The sequence below is a fragment of the Seriola dumerili genome, unplaced genomic scaffold (genome assembly GCF_002260705.1).
Source record: "Seriola dumerili isolate Sdu_G_001 unplaced genomic scaffold, Sdu_1.0 BDQW01000011.1, whole genome shotgun sequence".
NCBI classification, from domain to species: domain Eukaryota; kingdom Metazoa; phylum Chordata; class Actinopteri; order Carangiformes; family Carangidae; genus Seriola; species Seriola dumerili.
The window spans coordinates 5204432-5227566 of record NW_019174266.1 but is presented as its reverse complement, the minus strand read 5'-3'; the positions used below and the strand labels follow the sequence as shown (position 1 = coordinate 5227566).

The window sequence follows — 23135 nt, the reverse complement described above, 5'->3', positions numbered from 1 at the left end:
GAGAGAAACTTTCTAATTCCTGTATCCGCTGGAAAGATTTGACCTTGCAGCAGCAAAGTTGAGCCACGGTCCTCAGAAAGCAAAACAAACCACAGAGTTGCTACTCAAACTTAAAATTCCTTTGTTTCTAAATAATTAACCAGGATATTTTTAGCCATCGAATCAGACCAAATATGCCTTCCATGAGTCAGGACAGATATTATTTTGAACTCCACACATATTGTGGTCTAATGACTCATAAGCTTTTCATTATTTAGAGGAAGTTGGACTTAAAACATTGAGAGGGAAATGGCCTCGTGAGCAAATGGAGAGAACTCATTACAGAGACGCTCAGATTTCTCTGAGGTTTTCGAGTGTGTGATTTCAGTCAACAGGCAATGAGACTGTTGTGACTGTGACTGAGCAATATTTACACAGAGACCACCCAGTATGCTACCAAAACAATCAGTGTTTGTTCATATGAAATGGCTCCTAAATATCAAACAGGCCTTTATAAGGTTGCTGCCGTTTTGATGGGAACATGTAACACACCATTATCTCCTGGGAGAGTTTACGTTAAAATACTGATGAGACAGTTTGCACTGGAGAAAAAAGATCATCGTTTAACTCAACTCTCAGCATGTGTATAAGCAAAGATTTCATGGTTTATATGAAATATTTAAGCACTGCTGCGAAATTGTGCAATGCAATATCTACATGTATAAAAACAACTTCACTCAGACTGACAGGCGTGTTACAGTGTGCGTCCACGTCACTCCCTCTCTCCTCTCTCAGACGGGTCTCATCCACAGACCATGACGTGCGCTTGTTTTCGGGAGCAGGGGTTTAAATGAAAACTGTAGAGGGGTTTGAAACGCCTTCCCTTTCTCTCCAAACAGACTGAAGGACTTTGTGCATGTGTGTGTTTGTAAGTGTGCATTGGTGTGACTATGCGCACGTGTGGCCACAGACTGAGAGCTGCAGAGAGAGAGAGAGAGAGAGAGAGAGAGAGTGTGTTACTGCACACTGTCCTGTAAACATGGCTGGGTCAGACTGACTAGCCATGACTGCAGCGCGGTTATTGAGTTGGCAAAGTGCCTTTAGTCGCATAACTGAGTATGAGACTTTATTCTAACTTGGGAGAACTGCAGACTCATACGTGTGGTTCTTTAGGTTTCGCTGTTTTGCTGTGTGCCATTTCCATAACACATAGATGTACTTACAGTATTCGGTACAATTTTGCGGGCAGACTGACAACAGGAAGTGATACAAGCCTTGCACCATTCGACATCAATACTTTAGGCACAAAATGTCTTTATAAAAATGTAATAGTTAGTTTTTGTTTCCTAAAAGCGAAAATGGTTTCGTTTATACAACACCTTCATCCATACCACTTTACAATGTGCGCCTCATTCACCCATTCATGCAAACACACACACACACACACACACACACACACACACACACACACACACACACACACACAGATGGCAGCGAGTGACCATACAAGGTGCAGGCCTGACATTTGACACACCAAGAAACGCTTTGACATGTGCACAGGAGGGAACGGGGTTTGAACCACCGACCCGGTGATCAGGTGATTGCTTGGAAGAACCACAACTGTTTTCTGGTGCTGGAGCTGTTTGACCACCATCCACAACAAGTTTAATTTTTTTTTTTACAGCTGTGAACATCTCTTCCTCTTCCATTTTGCACTGCATTGTAGGACAACAGTGTACAACAACGTTACATCCAAAAATAGTAGTTTTTTTGTTTTATTTTGCCATTTTTTCAGTACTCACACACAACATTTTGATTCAGTGGTTCCTACATCCTGATTGGTGCAAAAAAGTAAATTACATCACAACTTTATAACTGATGCTGGAAAACAACTGTAGTCTCACCTCAGAAAGTTTGTAGGGGACAATCAGCTTCTCTCCCACAGTAACTGTCTTCCGTGTCGTCAGAGCTTCAAACAGCATCTCCTCTCTGACCTGGTGATGGCAGCGAGGGGCAAATAAGTTAAGAGTTTGATTTGTTCAGAAGAAACCTGACATTTCCTTTCCAAGCTGCCTGTCATTTTTGACAGTGGTTGGGGAATTGAATGCTGGGTTGAAGGAGTGCTTAAAAAAAAAAAAACTAGCAATGTGCTCTCTCATGAGAAACATCTCCTCAGTCTGTTCTTTTCTCACAAACATCGCTTCAGTTCACAGAATGAAAAGATGTGACAATTCAGCACAAACACACAATAATGAAGGTTAACATGTTAAGAGTCAACTCACTACAAAAGCTAATGATCGACACACAATAATTATCTTTCTGAAACAGCATTACAAGGATAACTACCGACTGTCACTTCAGTGGAATCTCTGCAGTGTATAATATAATCATCAGGGCCCCATGTGTACATGTGTGTGTTTTCACAACTACAGGCTCCAAAGGAAATTGACTAAACACTTTGTTGTACTTCATGTTAATTGGGAATTTGTGCAGCTTGCATGTGTGCATGACAAAAATCGAAATAGACTAAAAGCATTTGACCCTGCCAACATTCACAAAAGGTTCCCATATTTAAACTATGGAACTAATAATAACTAATTTATATCATATTTTGTAAATGTGAAATTGTGGAGAGACGATATAGTTTTATGTTGTTTTATTTTGTATTGTTTGGCAGTACAGAAAAACAAAACCCAGAAAACACCATCTTTTTAGAGAGAGTGCAGCATAATAACTCCCAGCATTACGCTTTTTCTCGTACCTCCAGCAGTTCTGAGACGACAGGCAGCACCTCTGGGTTACAGATGTCTATCGAGTCGTCCCTGTAGGTTTTCCTCTTGTAGCCGATGTTGCCCAGGTGAAGGATAGCCGACAGTAGGGAGAAGATCCTGCACAACGGTTGAGGAAAAGTTTAAGAGACGCCGCGCTGGAAACATACTGTGGGACCATCTGTAGCTGCAGTCACTCTCAATCTATTGAAGCCTTTGATTTTATTTGATTGAAATAATGATAGAAATGAAAATTTGTTGCACACAGAATAAAACACGGGGAGTAAGCTCAGCATGTGAGTGTGATACAGTGAGTGAGAACAGCTAAATGTTTTTAACTTGACAGAGTGAGATGCATGTACAACGGGTAATAGCACAGACAAATTAACCATCTGTCGACAAGTTATGTATTCATTGGTATTTATGTGACTGCTGCTGAATTGTGGGTAACACACCGCTTTCTTATTTGCAAAACAAAACTGTCACCGGGGACTATTTTAGTTTATCTTATCACACACTCGTTGCAGTTGCGCGCGCGCGCGCGCGTATGTGTGTGTCACTCACTGTTTCCGCGTGGCAGGAAGAAAGCCCACCATCTCCATGGCCAACTGAAGCCTCTCAAAGTCATGCTTCAGGTCCTCTCCTTCAACAGTGAAGCAGTCCTGCGGAAGAAAAAAGAAAAAAGAAAAGCAGTGAGCGGGTGTTGTCAGGCTGACAGCAGCTGTTACGACACAGCGCCCTGGAAGCCAGAAGAGCTAATGACAAGTCGCTACGAAGTTTAGAAAGACTTACCAAAGACTGTTGACATACACAGTGCCCAAATGTTTTTAATGTTTACAGAGTGTCTTGCAAGGATACTTAAAATAGTTTCTTCGTTTACTTTGCAGCTGAAACAAAAAACAGCAAAAGTGGCCTGAAGCAGACAAATTGAATGACTCATACTAAAGTAAGCTATCATTAAGAAGCTTGGGGGTCAAACAAAAGAGCAGCACTCCAGTCTGATGTGCAGAGCATCTAGTGAACAGCGGCGTGTGCAGCTTCTGCTCACGTGGTGGAAAAATCGAGTCTGGCTTCCCCTTTAGACCGATCCACAGAAATTTGCCGAGTTGGCAGAAGAAGCTGAGAATCTAAAGGTTTGCCTGTGTTTGAGAGACGGGTGGCAAGTTCAGCTGACAAAGGAGGAGACTGATTTGATGCAATAACAGTGATGTGTGCAGACAGGTGCTAGTTTTTTTACACAGTACATGTAATACAGGTGAAGTGCAGACATTCAGCCTCACCAACACTCAAATACACACACTAAATAGCCTGTGGACAGCTTGTTCTTAAACCCAGTTTAATAGCTGTAGTGGAGCCAAAAAAAACGTTGGCATGTCCCTGGTCTCCGTTGGTAGAAGAAGAAATCCTCTGTACCTTTATTTTTACTAAAAAAGTACAGCATCACAATTCAGAAATAGCATTTCAATAAAAGCTCTGAATTCAGACTTTTACTTAGGTAGAAATATGGATTCATCAGCAGTTATACAATCAACATTATTATATATATATATATATATATATATATATATACACACACACACACACACACGTGTGTATTGACTTGTAAGGAAGATTAATGTTGTAGCTGGATGAGGTGGAACTCATTTTCACAACTTTATGTACTGTTGTGCAGTTTAATCTATAATAATGCATCACATGTTTTGTAAGTAAAACATTAACCTGTAAAATATACAGTAAGTAGTATAGTAGAAAATACAACATTAACATTAACCTCTGAAATGTACCTAAGTATAGTAGCCTATTGGCTCTTTAAAGTAGCTTGTTTAACAAAACTATTATGTAGCAACCCAATGCACATGAGGAGGAGTAAACATCTGGATAAATCTGGATCTGGATTAGTTGTTAATGACGAGAGGAGGAGTTTTCCCAGACTAGGAACACATGCTTTGATGCAACTATTTCACTGTTTCTTTCACTACGTTCACCCACCGTAATGTGAGCTCTGCTCTTTGCTTTTTGAGCTCATTCCACCATGGCTGCCATAATTATCACATACCGATTCCTCAGAAAGACAAACATGAGGCTCACACTCAGACCAACTTGCCTCCTTTTCTCTCTGCTTTCATGACAGAAACTTGTGACCTATTAGTGACTCTGGTGTTACATTTCCATAGCAGGGAAATCTAAATTTATTTCAAATATTCCCTCATATTGCTCTAACTTGAACTTCTTTCAAGTGAAAACTTTCAATATAGTCAAAAAAGACGTTTGATGTTATACATTTTTTACACACACTGGCGTTGTCCAGCACTTTCTATTATCACTTTCTATTGTCAGAGTTTACATAAACTGCATTATGCACCTCACAGTATTATCAGTATTAAAAAAAAAAAAGTTTATGATTTAGTCAAACTGTTACATACAAGTGTTAATAAACTCAGCTCAGTGCCCACCACAAAACCAAACCCAGTACAAATCATAAAATACTTTTTTGATCATTGACATCATTCAATCAAAGTATTTCTACTGCAGAGCGGCAGGTGTGATTTGAATCAGAGCCAATGATTCACAGGTGAAGGTGTGCCTTTGGGCAAACAAATGTAGCAACTCAGTGGTATCAGCATGTAAATATACTGTAGCTCGGTCACTGACTGGTTTGTGAACAATGGAGCTCTGATATATCATTTAAATTTACTGTAGAGAAGTGAGCTGTGGCTTGTTCGTTCAGGATAAACGTTCACTCTGCTGTTCCTCTTGAACTTATTAACTGTGATGATTTGACTGCCAAGCATCTATCTCAACTTGACCTTCATGTGTTCCTGAACATTTAAGTCCCTCAGACAGTTGCACATGTACAAGTGAGTTGGGAGGATGAGATGCCAGGGTCTTCACCTCTTTTATACTATACTAGAGACCAAGGGATCAAACAATCAGGGATCACCAACAGCAGTGGCCTCAGCTCACGTTGGTTCACACAAGTTAGCAGACTTACTCTGTCCATCCAAAGTCTCTGTTGAAGTTATGAAGTTATCATAATTCCAAGTTTCTGACTTGTAAATGGCATTGACATCATCGTCCGAGTCGTAAATACAACTGGGAAACTCTTGTATGTCTGACTTTGGCACTTAGTAAAAAAAAGACTTGATACAACAAACAGAAATGAATGTGGGTTATTTTGAATTAAGAGAATCATTCAAAATTACCCACATTTTTTTCTGTGACTTAGCGAGGACCTCATCTTCAGCAGAGAGGATTTCATTATCAATACTAGAAAATGTCAATAATCAAAAAAGTCACACAGGCTAGAGCAGCACAGGAGGCTGCAGTGGCCAGGATATGACTAGACATACCAACATAACTCAGAGAAGCAGCGCAACAGGGAAAAGCAAAAACAAACACAGCTAAAATAAACAGTACCCCAAACCAAACTAGGAAATATCCAAAGAGCGACAAAATAAGCAAAGGAGGGGCAGGGAAGGAGTGCGCAACTGTGCGGGGGAAAGTGAGGCTGGAGCTGCAAGTGCGCAGGTGACTGAAAATCTACTTGTTGCGGTTTGTCCGACACGTACAGACACACGGACAGTGCACACACAGCTGATACTGACCGTTCACTCTCACAGTAACTGTCCCAGTGCGGTTGGTGCGTTGTCTTTGTCATCTGGAAATGTCAAGGCAGAGTTTACAGAGGGAGGGGGGGAGGGGGAAGGGGGGGGGCAAGGTTTAGGTTAGACAGCAGCATTCCAATGCCAACACATACTGTACACTTAAACACGTACGACAAGATTTATGTGCCACGAACAGTGAAGGAAGGACGTGTTGTTAAGACGCAAGCGACGGCTGAATTTTACAGCTCTGTTCGTTACATTCAGACACAGACAGGCTTCACAAACTCACAGTCAGACAACATTCAAGAGCACATGGACACTGATGAGGGACACGTATGCACGCACAAAGAATTCACAGGCACGAAACAATAAACGTGTTATGATTGAAGGCGGATCGGAAGGTGGAATGAAAGCTGAAGATTTGCAACACTAATTGGCTTTACATTACTGCTGATTATTTCTGAAAGCATACCATCAGTTTTTATGATTCATCTCCTGCCTTCCGCAAACAACGGATTTCTGAAAAGGTGTGAAAATCAACTTGCAGACAAGCTAAACTTGCAACCTCCGTTTTATCTTTGAGTAATTGGTTGAATGCATGCTCTTCCAGTTTGTAAGTGGGAACTTGTTTTAAAACTCTTCTTCAGGTTTGTATTTCAGAATTTGCTGCTGCAGTAATTTATCATCATCTATCATAATATTAGCATTATATCTTGGCATTCATAAACATTTTTCCAAGAGCCAAGGTGTCCTTAAATGCACCACCTTCAAAAAGAAAAAAGAAAATTAAGGACATTAATTCTTCATATTAAATGATTTTAAATGGTTTTGACAAGCGCTGATATGCCATCGTTGTCTTTATAATACAAGAGGTTGTAATACGTCCTCTGAGGAGCGCTATGTCTTCATGGCGGATTGGAGGCTGCGGAGAGTCGCTATCGGAGAGTGGGGCTAGCCGGTTAGCATGCTAACTCCAGCAGAAGAAAAGAGTTGAGAACATTGGCGTTGTTTTCCACCACTGGAGACAGCTCTTCATGAGTAAAGGAATCAAGTTTGATGCTGAACTCACAACGTTTCTTCCAGACTGGTAAGTAATCAGATGTTACTACTAATGCTGGCTATGTAGCAATAGCAAAACTTGCAAATGGCTTCTTTGAAAGTGTCTAAAGAAAGTTTCAAGTCTCTACAAAATAATTTTCATTCAGTAGTTAAATGAGCCAGAACTAGCGGTTGCGACAAAAGCAGGAAATCAACCTAAAAACCTATGGTGTGCTTTGGACAACGGTCAGTCAGGTGAACATTTGTGGTTAATTGTGTAATCAAACGATGCAAAACAACAGGCAGAATGCAGAATGAGTTATGGTTAAGGACCAGGGTGTGAAAAAATGACTGACTGGGAAAAAATGTGTAGCTTGTTAACAAGTCATGGACAGGAGGGGTTGTGAAATCCATTCAAAAGAGCTGCAGCTGATGCAAGAGTGTCACAGAAAGTGATCAAGCAAAAGCAGAGGAGGATAGGAACATAATGCAAGAATGTGTGTGTGTATGTATGTATGTATGTACTGTATGTACGCATGTGTGTTTGTATGTGCACGTCAGTGGCCCGGGAGGAATGGAAGGAATTCCCTGCTTTCTTCTACGTAGGCGTAAGGATTTTCGGAGGAGGGGAGCGGGTCCCTGGTTTGTCATGGCGTGACTGTCAAAGCTCAGAGGCAGAGATGCAGCAAGTTTTACACAAAATCCACATTCCATACGCTTAATGTGTGTGTGTGTGTGTGTGTGTGTGTGTGTGTGTGTGTGTGTGTGTGTTTATTGTGGCTTTGCTTCATGGTCATGTGAAACCTGTTTTTCGTTGTGGTAAACACACACAAGAGAGACAAGGGACAAATACCATTTTTGTCTTTTTTTGTTGTTGTTTTTGTGTGTTGTCAGCGGCGGTGGTGGGGTGAGGATGTTCTGGTCCACACACATGCAGTTACACCCATAAAACACAAATTACCACAAACAGATGTACAAATTAAAACAATCTTGCTTGTGTATATGAAAAAAAAAGAGGGTCTTGTGTGAGTGTGTGTGAAAGGGAGAGGGACTGTGTAGCAGGTGTTGAAAGCCACCGACAGTGGAATGTGTTTCCTTTGTGTCCTGATTTCTCTCTTTCCTGTTCGCCGGCAGAGACACGGAGGTAACTGTGCTCGGGTCTGAGGACGTGCAGATGACACCAACACAGATGCACAAAGATTCACAACTCTACAAATAAATGAAAACTGCGGCGAACGCTTCACAACGCATGACACGGAAAACAGAAACAGAAATGAACAACAACCAGTATCAGACGAAACCAGACATGTTTACTTGTTTATCTCATTTTTTCTGAGATAAACAGCTTATTGTGCCCGGTGCTGAAGGTCCCACCTGACTGAGGTAATGGTATTCTTCAGGCTTCTTGAGGTGAAAGGCTGTCCTCTCGTCTTCACTCGCTCCTGCCAGCAGGTAGTAAAACACATGGTAGTTTCTAAAAGAAAACAAAAACAAAACAGGTAAGTTAAATTTAAACTCATAACAGCTGCAAGCGTCATTATTCACTAACCAAAATGTGTCTTTTTATTTGTTTATATATGAGAACATGTGCATGTAGGATGGAAATATTTGCTTCTTAAAACGGTTAATAAGCTCATGGTTTGCAAAAGTAAGGAAGACGTTAGCACCATAAGTTAAACTACAATAGTAGCGTGTAGCACATGTTTAGTTTATTGGCTTGTTAGCTAAATATTAAAGCTAAAAATCTTAGTTAGCAACAACAGGATAATAATATGTGCACAATTAGTGTGGCAGCCTGCTATCATTTAGCCGTATGTAAAGTCTCAGATACAAACAGTTAGCTTAGCAACATGCATACACATGTGTAACGTGTGTATTCTATTTCATGTTACACTATATTAGTAAATTTTGAACTCATATTTTCTATTCCACGCTATATTATACTGTACTGTATTAAACTATGCTATATTATGTTAATATGCAACATTATATATTTTCATCATCATTACTTTTTCATATTATTTACTATTCTGGTTTATGTTATTACAGTAAAATAGTATCATTATACACTAAACCTTACTAAACTGTTAGTTTACAACAGTTTATTTATCGCCTTGTAATTTAATTGCTCTTGTTTTATTTATATTCTTATATTCATTTTATGTATCATTATATCTTATATATCATTAAGTATTTATTTTTTACTTTGTCCTCTGCAACACCTGAATTTCCCCTCAGTAAAGGCTGATTTTATCTTATTTTAACGCTCACTAGACTCACGTGTTGGACTGATGGACCAGTATCGAATTCCCTAAAGCCACGCTGCTACAGTGGCTGAAACTAAAGCAAGAAGTAGGAAAAAGAGTAATGACACCTCAGTTTGTTTGTGTGTGTAAGTGTGTCTGCATGTGTTCGTGCACTTTTTCTCTCTGACAGCGCAAAGGTTAGAAGGTCAAAAGTTTGCAGCAGCTGGGTGACCAAGAGTCCTCTCGGAGCGCGCGCGTGCGCACCACACTACACACACACACACACACACACACACACACACACACACACACACACACACACACACACACACACACACACACGAGCCTGGAGTCAGCAATTCATCTCAATAAGAGATGGCTAACGCAGGGGGCCCTCTGTGAGCCCCCCATGGTTAACCCTCACCACTCCATCCGGCCAGTCCAACACATTAGTGTCAGCCTCACTTAGACCTCAATTCACTTCATGACTCACACTTTGGCAAACTCAAACAACAGGCTTTCTGAGCTAAATTGTCTCAGATGCACTTTTTTTTTTTTTTTTGCCAAAATTCAACTTTCATTTATTTTATCCTTGGTTCCAGCACAATTTTTTCTAAGTTAGTGAAAAAGGTTTTAAGCAAAGTGCAGTTCAAATGTCAAATAAGATTCATTCAACATACAAGATTAAGATCGAATTTAGTTTGCTGACATATTATAGATTGTGTTAAATTAATGCGTCCAAATCTGGAGGCCAACATTTAACAGTTTGCCAAATTTGTGAGTATTTATTAACCTTCACGTTTGTTTTTAAATGCACTTCACATCAGCACTTTTAACTTCACTGCTCAGAAGCGAAGCGAAGTGTCCAAGTCCAAGTGTTTGGCATTTGTAAGATTATGATTAAGTTCTGCTCACCGCTCATTGTGCTCCTGATAGACCAGCCTTGACTTCTCCAGGAGGTATTTCTCCACATATGCCCTGGAATAAAAAGCAGAATCAAAGGGTTAACTTCATGATTATTTTTCTTTTTTTTCTTTTCTTTAAGAGGAAAAGGAAACATTTGTCTTTGGTTCCTTACCCTCTCACAGTGCCGCTCTCCTGGTAGTTCACCTGAATGAACTTGCCAAAGCGACTCGAGTTGTTATTGTGGGCTGTCTTTGCGTTCCCAAATGCCTGAAGGGGAAGAGAGGAAGAAGTGGTGAGATGAATACGAATACACACAGCTGAAAATAAATGAGGAGACGCCACATATTGCACATCTTACACACAGGTTAGTGCTAAACATGTGAGGTCAAGTTCTGAGTCGACGTTAGGTGTGGATAATTTGTTTGCGGGTCAAGTACACAGAGACTTTGGCCTCACTCCAAACATTGTCTTGAAACACTGTCAGCCTGGATGGCGCAGAGCAAGCTTTTCCTCTTACATAGTTTCAAACAGCATCAGTCTGAGACAGATTAATAACATGGTTTTAGGATCTATTTAAGTCAGAGTCAGACAAATTGCCAGAGTGAGGACGAAGGAGCCAGGGCCAGCGGGCCTGATGGAAAAAAGCTCCTCAGTGAGTAATGGGATCCATGTGGCCGTTTGGAACATGTGTAGTGGTTGTGCTTTAATAAGACGGTCCAGTATTTCCCCTCACTGCTCTGTTTATGTTGTATGGCTGCCTGGAGGGGAAGTAGTTTTTTGCCGTATATAAACCCTGCAGTTATTTGTAGCTCCGCCACAAGTAAACAAATTCCTCAGTGAATCACTTAGAGCGCCCCAAGCCTTGTGTCTGTGGAATGGGAAAACACCCCTCCTTGACCCCACCCTTCACCAACGCCACTAACCAACATGCAAGCATGCTCGGAGGAGGCTAATGCCAAGCTAATCGGCGAGGAAGTCAAGGAGGTCATTCATCGCTGGATTTCACTTGAATCTCAAAAACACCATGCTGCTCTGTTTCAGCGTGGGCCGTCGTTGGCTTGCGGAGTCGCTGCAATGCAACACAGATGAAAGAATTAGGACAAGATTTCCTTTTCCAACCACAAACAGCATGTCAAAGCTTCACAAGGCAAAGTGGCAAGCTTTTTCTTTTCATCATTGCTTTTAAAATGAATCAATGATAGTTGTCTCACAGTTTGAAATGCATTTCAGTCACAAATATGCACAGTATGACGCATGTAAGGTCCTTTGTAGAAGTTAAAAGACCAACGCGTTGATAATGTTGCCCTACAATACATCAGAATAAATTCTTAGTAGAAACCAAGTGCAAGTAAACTGAGACTCTGCGAATCAGAGCAGTCTATTGTAAGTCTATGGGCAGAGATCATCAAACCATTAAGATGCTTGTGGGAATCAGGGCCCTGGAGAACACGGGACACTTTAGCCTCTGTGCTACTGGCAGACCCTGGCTCAAAACAACTGGATCACAGCACTGAACTCGCCCCTTCATTTATGACTCACCCAGCTGAGTAAATCATTAAAATGGGCAGACACTGTGGAAAAACATATTCAACTGCCGTCTGGACAAAGAAAGAGCATCCAGGGTCAGACTGAGTTACAGTGACGGGATCATTTCGCATCCAGAAACGTGGGCTTGAAAATGCGACGCCTGATGCATTTGATAATCCCAGAGGAAGCTGGTATTCTGTTCACCACTCCATCTGTCTCTGAACTGGCTAACCTGCCTGGTTCAGGAACCGCAGGTCAGACGAGGACAGAGTAACCATCAGTCGGAGTCCTTATGTAGTAAGAACTTCCTGACTGGACGGCCAGCAAAAACCAAGCACTGATAACAACAACCTGCTCGCAGACAGGGTGAGGAACTCGGGTCAGACGAGCCTGATATCGGACCTTTCACTGTGTTTTTCTGTTAAATGGCTTGACATTCAACATTTTGTGTTGGGCCAGCAGGAAGCAGGATGTGGAGCAACTAAAATACTGAGGGCTGATTTATGTTCAAGCAGTGTGTATTCGTCCACCTGGTCTGTGTAAAAAAGATGCATTGCATAGTTAAAGAGGACATTTTTATGGCCGACAGTTTGTATTCTTTCTAAACTTGGCTAGCTCCATATCGGCGGCCATAAAACACAAATCTTGCCTCATAAGGGACGTTTGCTCATAACAGACGTCTTCTGGGAGGGGAGTTTAATCAACATAGTTACACATATAAAAGCATGCAAAAATGAATCAGTTACTACAGAGAGCCTGCTGTCATTAGGGTCCCTAAACTAGTTAGTCAGTGTCATGACTAATTCCAGTGTTTTAATTTCTAAGAATAAGTAAAGACATTACCAGGAACATCAGTTACACCAGCCTTACATCATCCGAAGCGTTTACTACAGAACAACAGAGCAATCTGGAGTCACGTGTCAGCAAACACAAATAAATCTGTTATAGAGGGACATTTTTTTTTTTTTCACCCAAAGTAACCCCAAACAGACCTGAAGGCCGAGCAGCCACGAGACAAGTTGTGCTTTCAGTAACTTGTTCGCAACTGCAAAAAATTATTTTACTGCACTCTTGCTCTTTCCACCTACACACACAGCCCACAACAATGCAAATTTGTTCTTGCCCCTTCTCCTACGGGAGCTGTCAAACGTTATTCTGCAACTAACTTCAGCTCAAGTAGACAAGGCAGCTCGAGGAAAAGTGGGAAGACTAAAACACAATATGACATAATTTAATGACAACATGACTATTAAAATTTCAAACACATAGCAGTGGAAAAGTATTTGAGGGTGGACGGACATAAAGACTCAAAGGGACACCGGAGCTGTTTGCACAGACGTGATTCGCCCCACTTCAGTCACTCCAGTAGGTCAACATTGTTATTCTTGGCTACAAACCACAGACTGAGCCAAAGGCAGACCAAAGACAGAGTTGAGATGGTGCCAGCGTGTTCTGGGTGTAATGTGTCTGACAACGGTCTCGGTCAAAGTCGTTCAGAGCAGCACAGACGGAGGAGGATGCCACAAGGCTGATGTTATGTTTTTGTAAGTGAAGCACTCTGTCTATCCTCATGTCAACATCTGGACAAACTGTTCAGATGTGTTGAAGTACTTGTGGTCACGGTGAGAAAACCTTTTAATTAGAAGTGTTTGAGTTGTGGCTTTTAGAAAGGTTTTACATGGGGGGTGCACTAATCCCATTTTTCTGATTCCTTCTATCAGGGCAGTGACCAATCCTAATTATGATTTCTTTCTAATTTAGAATCTATTACTCTCTTGTTCCCAACGTTTTTCTATCTGACGTTCCCCTACAGCCCCTTCACTGACATGGTAAATACAGTTACAGTACCTTCTTCCTGGAATTGCCAGTGTTTAATTTTGTCTCTCTTTTTTTTTTTATGACTGTCCCTCTGGTCAAGTCTGTATTTGTACTTCTGCCACTTGTAGTGGAAAAAGCTGGACATTTAAACTACTTATCCGTTACTTTTACATGTAAATTGACTTTTCTGCCGACTTACAAAGTAGTTTTCATACACTTTCTGCGCACTGGGCTTAACGTAGCTGCTAGTTTATTAGCCGATCAGCCTCTCATTTTTAGCCGACGCTGACTCATCACTTAAAATGAGAAACCTACAATTAAATTAAATAAACCTGTTTGTCTGTTTAAAATTGTCTGTTGTTGGGTTTGTGTACTTTCTCCCATTCTCCCCACCTTCATTTGTATCATATCAATAACCTACATACATATTTTACATATCTCTCCTGATGTCCAGTATAACAAATCAAGACATCTACTGTTGCCAAGAACATGAAGGTTTTCATTCACGGCATATGATGTACAGGATCATCTAGTACCTCATTTGTTCTCTTCTAGGAAATCAATTAGAGTTCCAGCGGCGCCTTACACAATGGTATTCAGTTCAGATTCTATTAATGCCTCTGTCTGTAGTGAGTTAATTAAGGTCTTTGTCCGCCGCTGTATGCTCTGACTCATGCAGCGCACAGCAGAGACAATTTTAATCATATGAGGATGACTTCATTGGCTGCTTCCTGAGAGGAAAGAAGAGGAGAGGAGAGGAGAGGAGAGGAGAGGGAAAACAGACTGTCATACTGGGTCGAGTCTGCAGGGAGTTGAGAGTGTTTCAAATGGTTGCAGGGGTCACACTAGACTCTCAGACAGAGAGAGGAGACAAAAGAGCGCTTCATTTAACTCACAAAGGGATAATCTTTTAGTAAGTCATCAAATGCTTAGGGTTACAAATGAATTTCCATGCTGGGTTGTGTTTAAAGATCATGTGACAGCACAGTCCTAAACTGGACAGAGAAACGCTTTGTCTTCACTTCAAAGTGACTTAAGTGAAATGGCCATGAGAAAAAAAAAAAACGGCATTCTTCTGACTCACTGACTGCAAAATGATTTGGGAAAGTGTCACCAAAATTTTTAGCATTCCTTCTCTGACAGTAGCTCTGTGTGATTCAATGGCTTCAAAGAGGCATTTGCTCATTTAACCTCCGTGGATTCATGTCCTCTCCCGGGCCTTTTACCAGGCCAGCTCACCCACCGCAGCGAAAGAGCAAGTGACTGAGCCCAACGTGGATCATGCTTATGTCACAGTGTGTGAGGGCAGATGACGCTCTCCGGAGGCTAACTCGTAACCATGGCCCTTGTAATGTCAAACCTGAGGTCACGCTGGTCAGACTGGACTGTGGTCACTGTGGGTACTTAATAATAGTGTGTGTGTGTGTGTGTGTGTGTGTGTGTGTGTGTGTGTGGGGGGGGGGGGGGGGGGGTCTGCACTCATGGTTCCCAGCTCAGTGAAAGCATGGTGGGATGTGGGTTCTGGCAGTGACCGTTTCTGTCAAAACAGTGCCTTAAAACGTGTTTGAGGCAGGATGTGTTCAGGTTTAACTGTCAGTATAAAACATTTAAGAGGTGAAATGTTTGCCCTGTTCACCATCTCACAGCACGCTAGTGCAGCTGAGACTGATGTGATGGCTCATTAGTTTAGGAACTATTTTGTCATAAAACATGTTAAATTATTTGAACCTGATGATGGCACTGGAGTCAGAGGGTCACCAAAGTTGTTAGAGGTAATTTGAAATAATCCTCCACAGATATCTGGGCAAAATTTCAAAGCAAACCAACCAATAGTTTGAGACATTTTACTGAAGACCAACTAGGAAAAGTCAGTGGGTCACCAAAGTCGGTAGGATTCATCTTCTGGGGAGCACGAGTGTCTGTCTCTTGCGATATTTCAGTCTATTTTGATGATAGATTTTGAATAAGAGGCAAAAATACTGAATATTCACGTATTCCAACTTCTATATAATGACGAGTTGTGACTTGTTTTTGTTTGAGGCAATAGTAAACTGAATATCTTTAGGTTTCGGGCTGCTGGTTGGACAAAATAAACACTCTGATGGCATCACCTTGGGCGTAAGAAATAGTTTTCTCACTACTTCCTGATATATTTTTTTAGAACCAAATGATTAGTTTATGAATTAAAGAAATAATCGGTTGATAAATCGATAATGAAACTAACTGAAAGAGAGGTAAGGGGTCCAATTCAAGCTATATATTGAATGGCGCTATACGTTGACGAGCTGTGGTGTGACGGTGTAAATGTTTTCCACATTAGAATTATGATCCTTCATCTTAATAATTAAGATTTCAATACATCCAAATCAGCAAACTTAGGCGACCGCAATGAGTAACAAAAGACTGAATTAAGAAAAGTGCCTCTGTCTACAGTTGAGATACAAATCATCTCCATGCAAATCACTGTCAACCACCATGTGACATAGGGAAATGAGACTCAGCCATTGAAAACGGTACCAATGTTTGGTTGTAAGCTTGGTTGAAAAGGTCAGGCTGTTTGTAACACTGCACTAGATCCTACTGGCAGAAAAGCTGTCTCCCATAATTCTCAATGAGTTCACCGTCACTCAGCCTCAAACACCCCTGGGAGCAGATCTGATGGTCCAGTGAAATTAGTAATACAGACGTCAAGCTTCACACGTTGTGCAACTCTGGGCAAGAAGCATCAGGCTTGAATGAGCCGCCAGGAACCTCAGCGCTTGTTTGTTTGGGGTTTTTGACAACTGTTGTGTCCAAGAGAATCTCAGCTTCAAATGATGTTGAAACTGCAGTCACATCCATTTACCCTGCCTCTTTCTGTGCGGGCGTAATAATGTAAGCACATGAGGTTATTGAGGTTTCCAGCACTATGTTCAGAATTCAACTGCAGAAGTTACTTTATGTATAGCAACTATTTTCTGAATTCATATTTGCATATACAACATCTCATGAAACAGCTGGATCTTTTTCTCATTTTAGCAATGTATTGACATTTTTTCTTCTTTTTTTTTCTTCTTTTAACCAAATCATCATGTTGTCTCTCTAAAAATCTTGTTTTAATGGGTTGAGTCTGTGCTGTATGTTGTTACAATAGGAAACATTCCTTGTTTTTATGAGATAGGTTTTTTGTATAACAAAGGGAAGGTTTAATGATGTAACAAGATAAAGTTTATTGTAGAAGTTGAAATATTTGGGACAATAATGTGAAAACAGGTGATAATACCATGAAAAATATCTGGTTAGAACGTGAAAAGGACCTGATCAAAATGAGATAAAGTTTAAAGAGAAACTGACCAAACATCTTTTTGTCACGGTGGTAGGAATTGACATATATAAGTAAAATAATAAGCGCATTCCCCAAAAAGTCAGACTATTCCTTTAAAAAGGTTTGGGAATCACCGGACTACAGCTGACAATACTGTCCATGTGTGTGCGTGCGACAGAGAGGCTGACTGAGAGAAAAGAGGGAGGACAACGAGGAAGACAAACAAGAAAAATGTAATTAGAAGAAGCAATGGCCTTTTGATCAGTGCAATAATTGACTAAAGTATTTGGCTCAATCAGAAAGTCCTCCTGAGTTAGAGAGAGAGAGAGAAGCGAGCATTAGTCACAGGGATGGAGATGAAAGCCAGGCGCAACAGAAAAATAATCACAGATCTCTGGGACTCCTCAGCTATCACAGACAGCTCTTATATAACATAAACCTCCCTGAATCAGAGAATATGAGCGGGAGAAAAGCCACATTCCTTAATTATAGGCCCCTCAGACAGAAGCAAATCACAAACTTTCAAAAACCTTGAAATGGGTTAATTCATTTGTTACGCTATTCCAGAAATGGTAGACCTGTGTATGAATCCTGAATGTTTTCATATCCTCAGGCTGTGTATGCAGCTCTCCATCATTTTACTGTTTGAAAGCTGAGCCTACATTAGCCAGGAAATTGTGGGGATTGAGTAATGACAACAAACCGTGCACGGTATGATAGGCATATCTGAATGCATCCATTTGTGTACTGATAATGATCTGAAAGGTAAAGGAAGACCTAAACCAAGATAATCTGATCCTAAATTAGCTTAAAGAGAAGACGATAGCATCTGTAATAATTACTGTCAGCCGTGACATTGAGTACCAGAGAAGACGGTTTGTATTCATCAGGTCGGGGACACGGAGGAGAATTTCCAGGAACGTGGACAAAAGCCTTATTCGTCATTGGTGTTATGTGATGGAAAATGTTCCCAACACACAGTGAAACACTGGGATCCTTCAACATAACTGACAACAAAAAATAACACTAAAACTGGAGTTTGTGTGATGAAGCAGGATTTGAATTGTGCAAAACGCAATAAAATAAATGAAAAGTAAAGGGCCGGTGCATCACATTTACACAAACTGACCTACGTTGCAGACTCGGGTCTAAAAAGTCAAAGCTGATCCAGCTTCTTTCTCATTTTGAGAGAAGCTTGAGAAAAAAAAAGCTGCAGGTTCACCATCGTTTGGTGGCAGCAGCGTGTTTACTTGTTTTCTTCAGTCGTGAGTCAGCTCAGCGATCTGCACAGTCATTCTTCATCTGCAATAGAGATGACGTCTTCTGATTCAGACTCCCTCCCTGTGGCAACTGATCCCCACTTTATCTGTGTTTCTACTGATTTCACTCTCGCCTTCACTTTCCCTCACGCATGATGGATACCAGCAGACCAACAAACACAGGCACGAGCTAATAACAGGTTTATGTTAGTAACCGCAACGTATAACACCTGTGGTTAGAGGCTGACGTGTTTCTATACACACACATGACACTACAATATCTCTGTGGTGGACTGTTCAGCAGGGACAGAAAACAGAACCACCAGAACAAAAACCGCACTGAAAACTAAACAGGAAGAGCAAAAATCAATTCAAACGGCTCTGGCTTCAGCAATAACCAAAAAAAAAAAAACTGAACTGCAATAAACAAACTGAATCCAAACTAAACTGGTTCTGTTTCTACAGCAGACGTTCCTTCACCATCAGTTACATTAAAACCTCAATGCGAGGGAAATTCATTTATATAGCATTTTTCATTCACTAAGCAGCTTTAAAGTGCTTTTACTAAAAATTGATAACAAAAGACTGAAAATAAAGCCATTAAAATAAAATAAAAGTGCTAAAAACAACAATAGGAGGCAGAAGGATGTTGCTTTTAAAGGCCACAGTTCCTACTATTTATGTCGACCTATATATAAGTAGTAGTATATAATCATTAGTGGTTTCCATACATCTAAACGAAAAATAACCACTCTTAAACTGAGTTTCCATTTTAAATACTTAAACTATGAGGACTTTTTGTTTATAAGAAGGATATGATTTGCTTAAATCCATTCACTTCCTGTTTGATGTGTCTGCACAAAGAGATATCAGCAAAATTTCAATTTCAAAAAGCAAGAAAAACAAAACCCACAAGGTGCTTTAACCACCTTTACAGCCACTAATGTAAAGAAAGGTTGTAAGGGAAACTGTCTCTGGTGTAGGAAAGTGATAGAGATGTATGAGACAGATAAAGACAAGAGACTGTGACATTCACATATCCAGCTCTGTTACTGCTGCTTTCTAGATCAGATTAGTTTGCAGTTGCAGTGTGGAGATATGAGGTTCAGCTAAATTGAAGGTTAGTCCTCTTTCTTTTTATGCTCCCATCGGCATTGAGAATCAAAGTTACGTGTGTGTGTGTGTGTGTGTGTGTGTGTGTGTGTGTGTGTGTGTGTGTGTGTGTGTGTGTGTGTGTTTGATTTATATATGTTTTAAACATAGTACAAGTGTATAGTACAGAGCTCTTTAAAACAGCTAAAATTAGACATGTTGATGACCAGGCTCAGCTGTACATGTGACCACAAGCAGGGAAGTGACATTTCAACACGAATGGAAACTGAAGTGGGAAATTAAGACGAACATTGGGCCTTTCCCAGTCCCAGGAGCTCAAGGTCCCAAGGAACTCGAATCAGGAAATGAAAGTTAATCTATGACAGTAAAGTCAATATTTTTTGGGTTTTTGGCATCGATCACTTCATTTTTCCCCAAAGGAAAACTGATTGCACATCATTTAGCAACTAAAAGGCAACAGGCAGTCGAATAAAACAGGCAATGAGACTTTTCATGGGTGTTTTCCACGATGTCAGACATTATAATAAACAGGAAATCAGGCCACAGAGAAAGCAGTTACCCAATTAATCAACAGATTAAGACAAGTGTTAGCTGCTGCCAGAGTTATTGGAAATATGACATGCAGAGGTGGCAATGTAATACTGATCACAGAGTAAATGACAGAAACGTCTCTCTGTATTACACACTACAGGAAAACAGCACCAAAAACTACATCCTCCAAAAATGATCATACAGTTTAATCGACACCACTCTGAAACATTATAACCTTCAGGAAGACAGAATCTACTGCAGGGCTGTTGTATTAGACTTAGTTTTAGATATTTGTACCTAATAAACACACAACTGCATGTACAAGAAGTTGAATGAAAATGAATGAAATTAATACCCAAATCTCTTTTTCTACATTTTGTTAATATTGTAGAGGTCCTTGTGTTGACTTTTTGTTTGTTTGTCCAGTTTCCATTCTTTTTTGATATCTAAACTGTTGTCAAACATATAAAAGGTTAGGTCCAGGTGAGATGGCAGCTTCTGCAACTGGAACGTCCCCTGGGAAATATCTTCCATCTTAAGGATTCAACTATTTTGGGCCATTACACTGGAAAAAGCTGTACAATCACGAAGGCAGGTCTGCCTCGATGCATTCTTCCAAAGAGAAGTTAAACCACATTCCTCTTCAGTGCAGCTAGATGACTGAACCTCGAGTCCTTTGCCGTGTGTGGTGACTATTTGTAGCAGAGGCCTCTTCCTTTGCTGCGGAGCACAGCTGCCTCACAGGATTTATTTCAAACATTGTCAAGATGCCTTTGACGCAATGTCATTTCTCACACTGGCACACAGTGTCTGCTCTGTTCTTCAGTCATTCACCTCATTATTCCTGCTTCTTCTGCCATGTGACAATTTCAAAGAAAAAAAAAAAACTTTTCCTCGACTGAACTTTTGACCCAGTGTTACATAAGGGCACGTAAGGGTACATAAGGACTCTGAAGTGTGGGAATGGGGGTTAATGTGGTTTAAAGATGCGAGATCCATAGAAACGCAGAGGGCGGCGGAACAAACGGAACCGGGAAGCTTCTTGTTTCAGCGACGACTTCACCGGGACGTTCTGGGATAAACAATAGTGCAGTGTTTCCTCCTGGTAACGAGATGAGGTAAACGAGAGGCACCGAGAGAGGGGCCGAGGAGGCAAGAAAGAGTGGGACAGAGAGGAAGAGAGAGAACTAAGAGAAAGGTGTGGAAAGAAATGTAGATTACAAGGACTTTTAATTTCAATTGTGCCAGTAGTTCAGGACATTTCCCACTGCGGGGAATCTTCTGTTGAATCAAGGTAAAATATAGAAACTCATTCTGTAGCCTCGGAGGACGAACCATCACTCTTCATTAATGTTACGTGCTGAGTTCATATGGAAAGAGGAAGTTTGAAATTTGAATAAATCATATAATTTTGAAGAGATAAACAGAAGGGAAGGATAGAAAGAAAAATTCCCAGTGTTTATTTTCACATTTTAAGTCAAATATTACTAACAGTTTTAACAAATCCTTGATACTCTGTAAATATTAACTTTGCATCAGCACCTGGAGCTTGTTATTGTGTCTTTTGACTCCACACATCACCTGCGCTTTAATTACACAAATAACACAAAAAGAAATTAACAGCAGAGTAGAATGGCTGTGCGGTTTTAATGAGTGAGCACTGGAACTACTTTAATACCATTGAGAATTTATATTTTTATTTTCATGGAAGAACATAAAGTTTTTCATTAAGTACTACAGAAGATTTTCAGCTTGTCTCCGACCGACCATATGTGATCAAGGAATAAGAAAAGTTTGTCCTCTTGTCTGAGCAACACATGGAGGTGTAAACACCATCCATCTTCACATTCTGACTGACGCCGTCAGTCCTGGAGGCCGTGCTGAGTCCGTTTCTTGTCACCTGACACTGGAAGATGATGATGATGAGGTTTGCATGATAAAATGAAAGAAATTATTCTACGGTAAAGATCATATGTATATACTTTTATATCTGTGCCGCCTGTGAAAGGTCTGTTAATAATTGAGCTCATATCATACTGCATGTTTTGTCCCGGTGTCAAGAGAACGCAGTGCCAAGTGTTTGCTCCTGAGCGTCACATTTTATCTCCGAGGAATCCACAGAAAACGGTGCAATGCAAATGTCAAAAAGACTCGGATCGGGGGCTTTTCTGTGCTGCATCGTGATTCAGCCTTGGCGGTCTTCCTCCTTCTTTTTTCTGTGTGTTAGCGTAATGATTAGTCCTCCAGAATCAGTAAATGATACAATTCTTTCCCTGATTAAAATGCAAATACTGATTTAAGTAAACAAAAACAGATGACCAAAACCACACAGCTCCTCTCACATAATTTGTTTATATGTAAAGTTATTTATGGTGAGATAAAAAAAAAAAAAAAAAATACCTCCTGTCTGGTGATGGTTCAAGGGAGGAGGCTTCCTCCTCCTGTCATATTCAGTGATAACCGTGGTATTAAAGTGTACTACCTGTCCAGTCTTATTAGGATTAGAAAGGTTAACAGGATGCAGCCAACACATATCTGCACAAAATGTCCTCACTGTCAGTCTTCATTAGCGCGCCCCTCTGCAGTTTTTTTGGGTTTCACTCGCACAGTAGGGGAGAAGAGCTGATGTCTGATAGTCATGAACTGCTGTCATTCCTTCCACTCAGCCCACAGGCTCAGCTCAGTGCTGTGAGTCACTCCACCGACACAGAGGAACAAGACCTGATTGTTGAGTCAAAAATCCGACTGACCAGTGCACCCGCTGCAATGAGCCGCACGGAGGGGAGATGAGATGCACATTAGGAAAAGAAACCAACCTCACAACTAGGGCTGAAATGGTTAATCGATTCATCGATGAATTGAGTGACAGAAGATTAATTGGTGACAATTTTGATAAAAATCATTTGTTTAAAAATAATTCACAGTTTCCAGCTTCTCACATGTGAATTTGTGCTGGTTTCTTTTGTCTTTTATCATAGTTAACTGGATGTATTCAGGTTATTAGAAGACAGTAAGTAAACTAGTGGCTTAACTGAAGTCCC

General features: G+C 40.7%; 1 protein-coding gene across 1 annotated transcript in view; it reads right to left on the bottom strand.

The window, feature by feature from the left end:
* LOC111223136 (unconventional myosin-IXa-like) overlaps window positions 1–23135 on the bottom strand; it is a 78969-nt gene that overhangs the window by 35919 nt on the left and 19915 nt on the right. Inside the window, exons 2-8 of the mRNA XM_022747167.1 lie at window positions 10715–10809; window positions 10552–10614; window positions 8765–8864; window positions 6349–6405; window positions 3312–3409; window positions 2741–2867; window positions 1884–1973 (exon numbers count right to left, since the gene is read on the bottom strand). Coding sequence (XP_022602888.1) covers window positions 1884–1973; window positions 2741–2867; window positions 3312–3409; window positions 6349–6405; window positions 8765–8864; window positions 10552–10614; window positions 10715–10809 — 630 coding nt within the window. The remainder of the gene's footprint in view (window positions 1–1883; window positions 1974–2740; window positions 2868–3311; window positions 3410–6348; window positions 6406–8764; window positions 8865–10551; window positions 10615–10714; window positions 10810–23135) is intronic.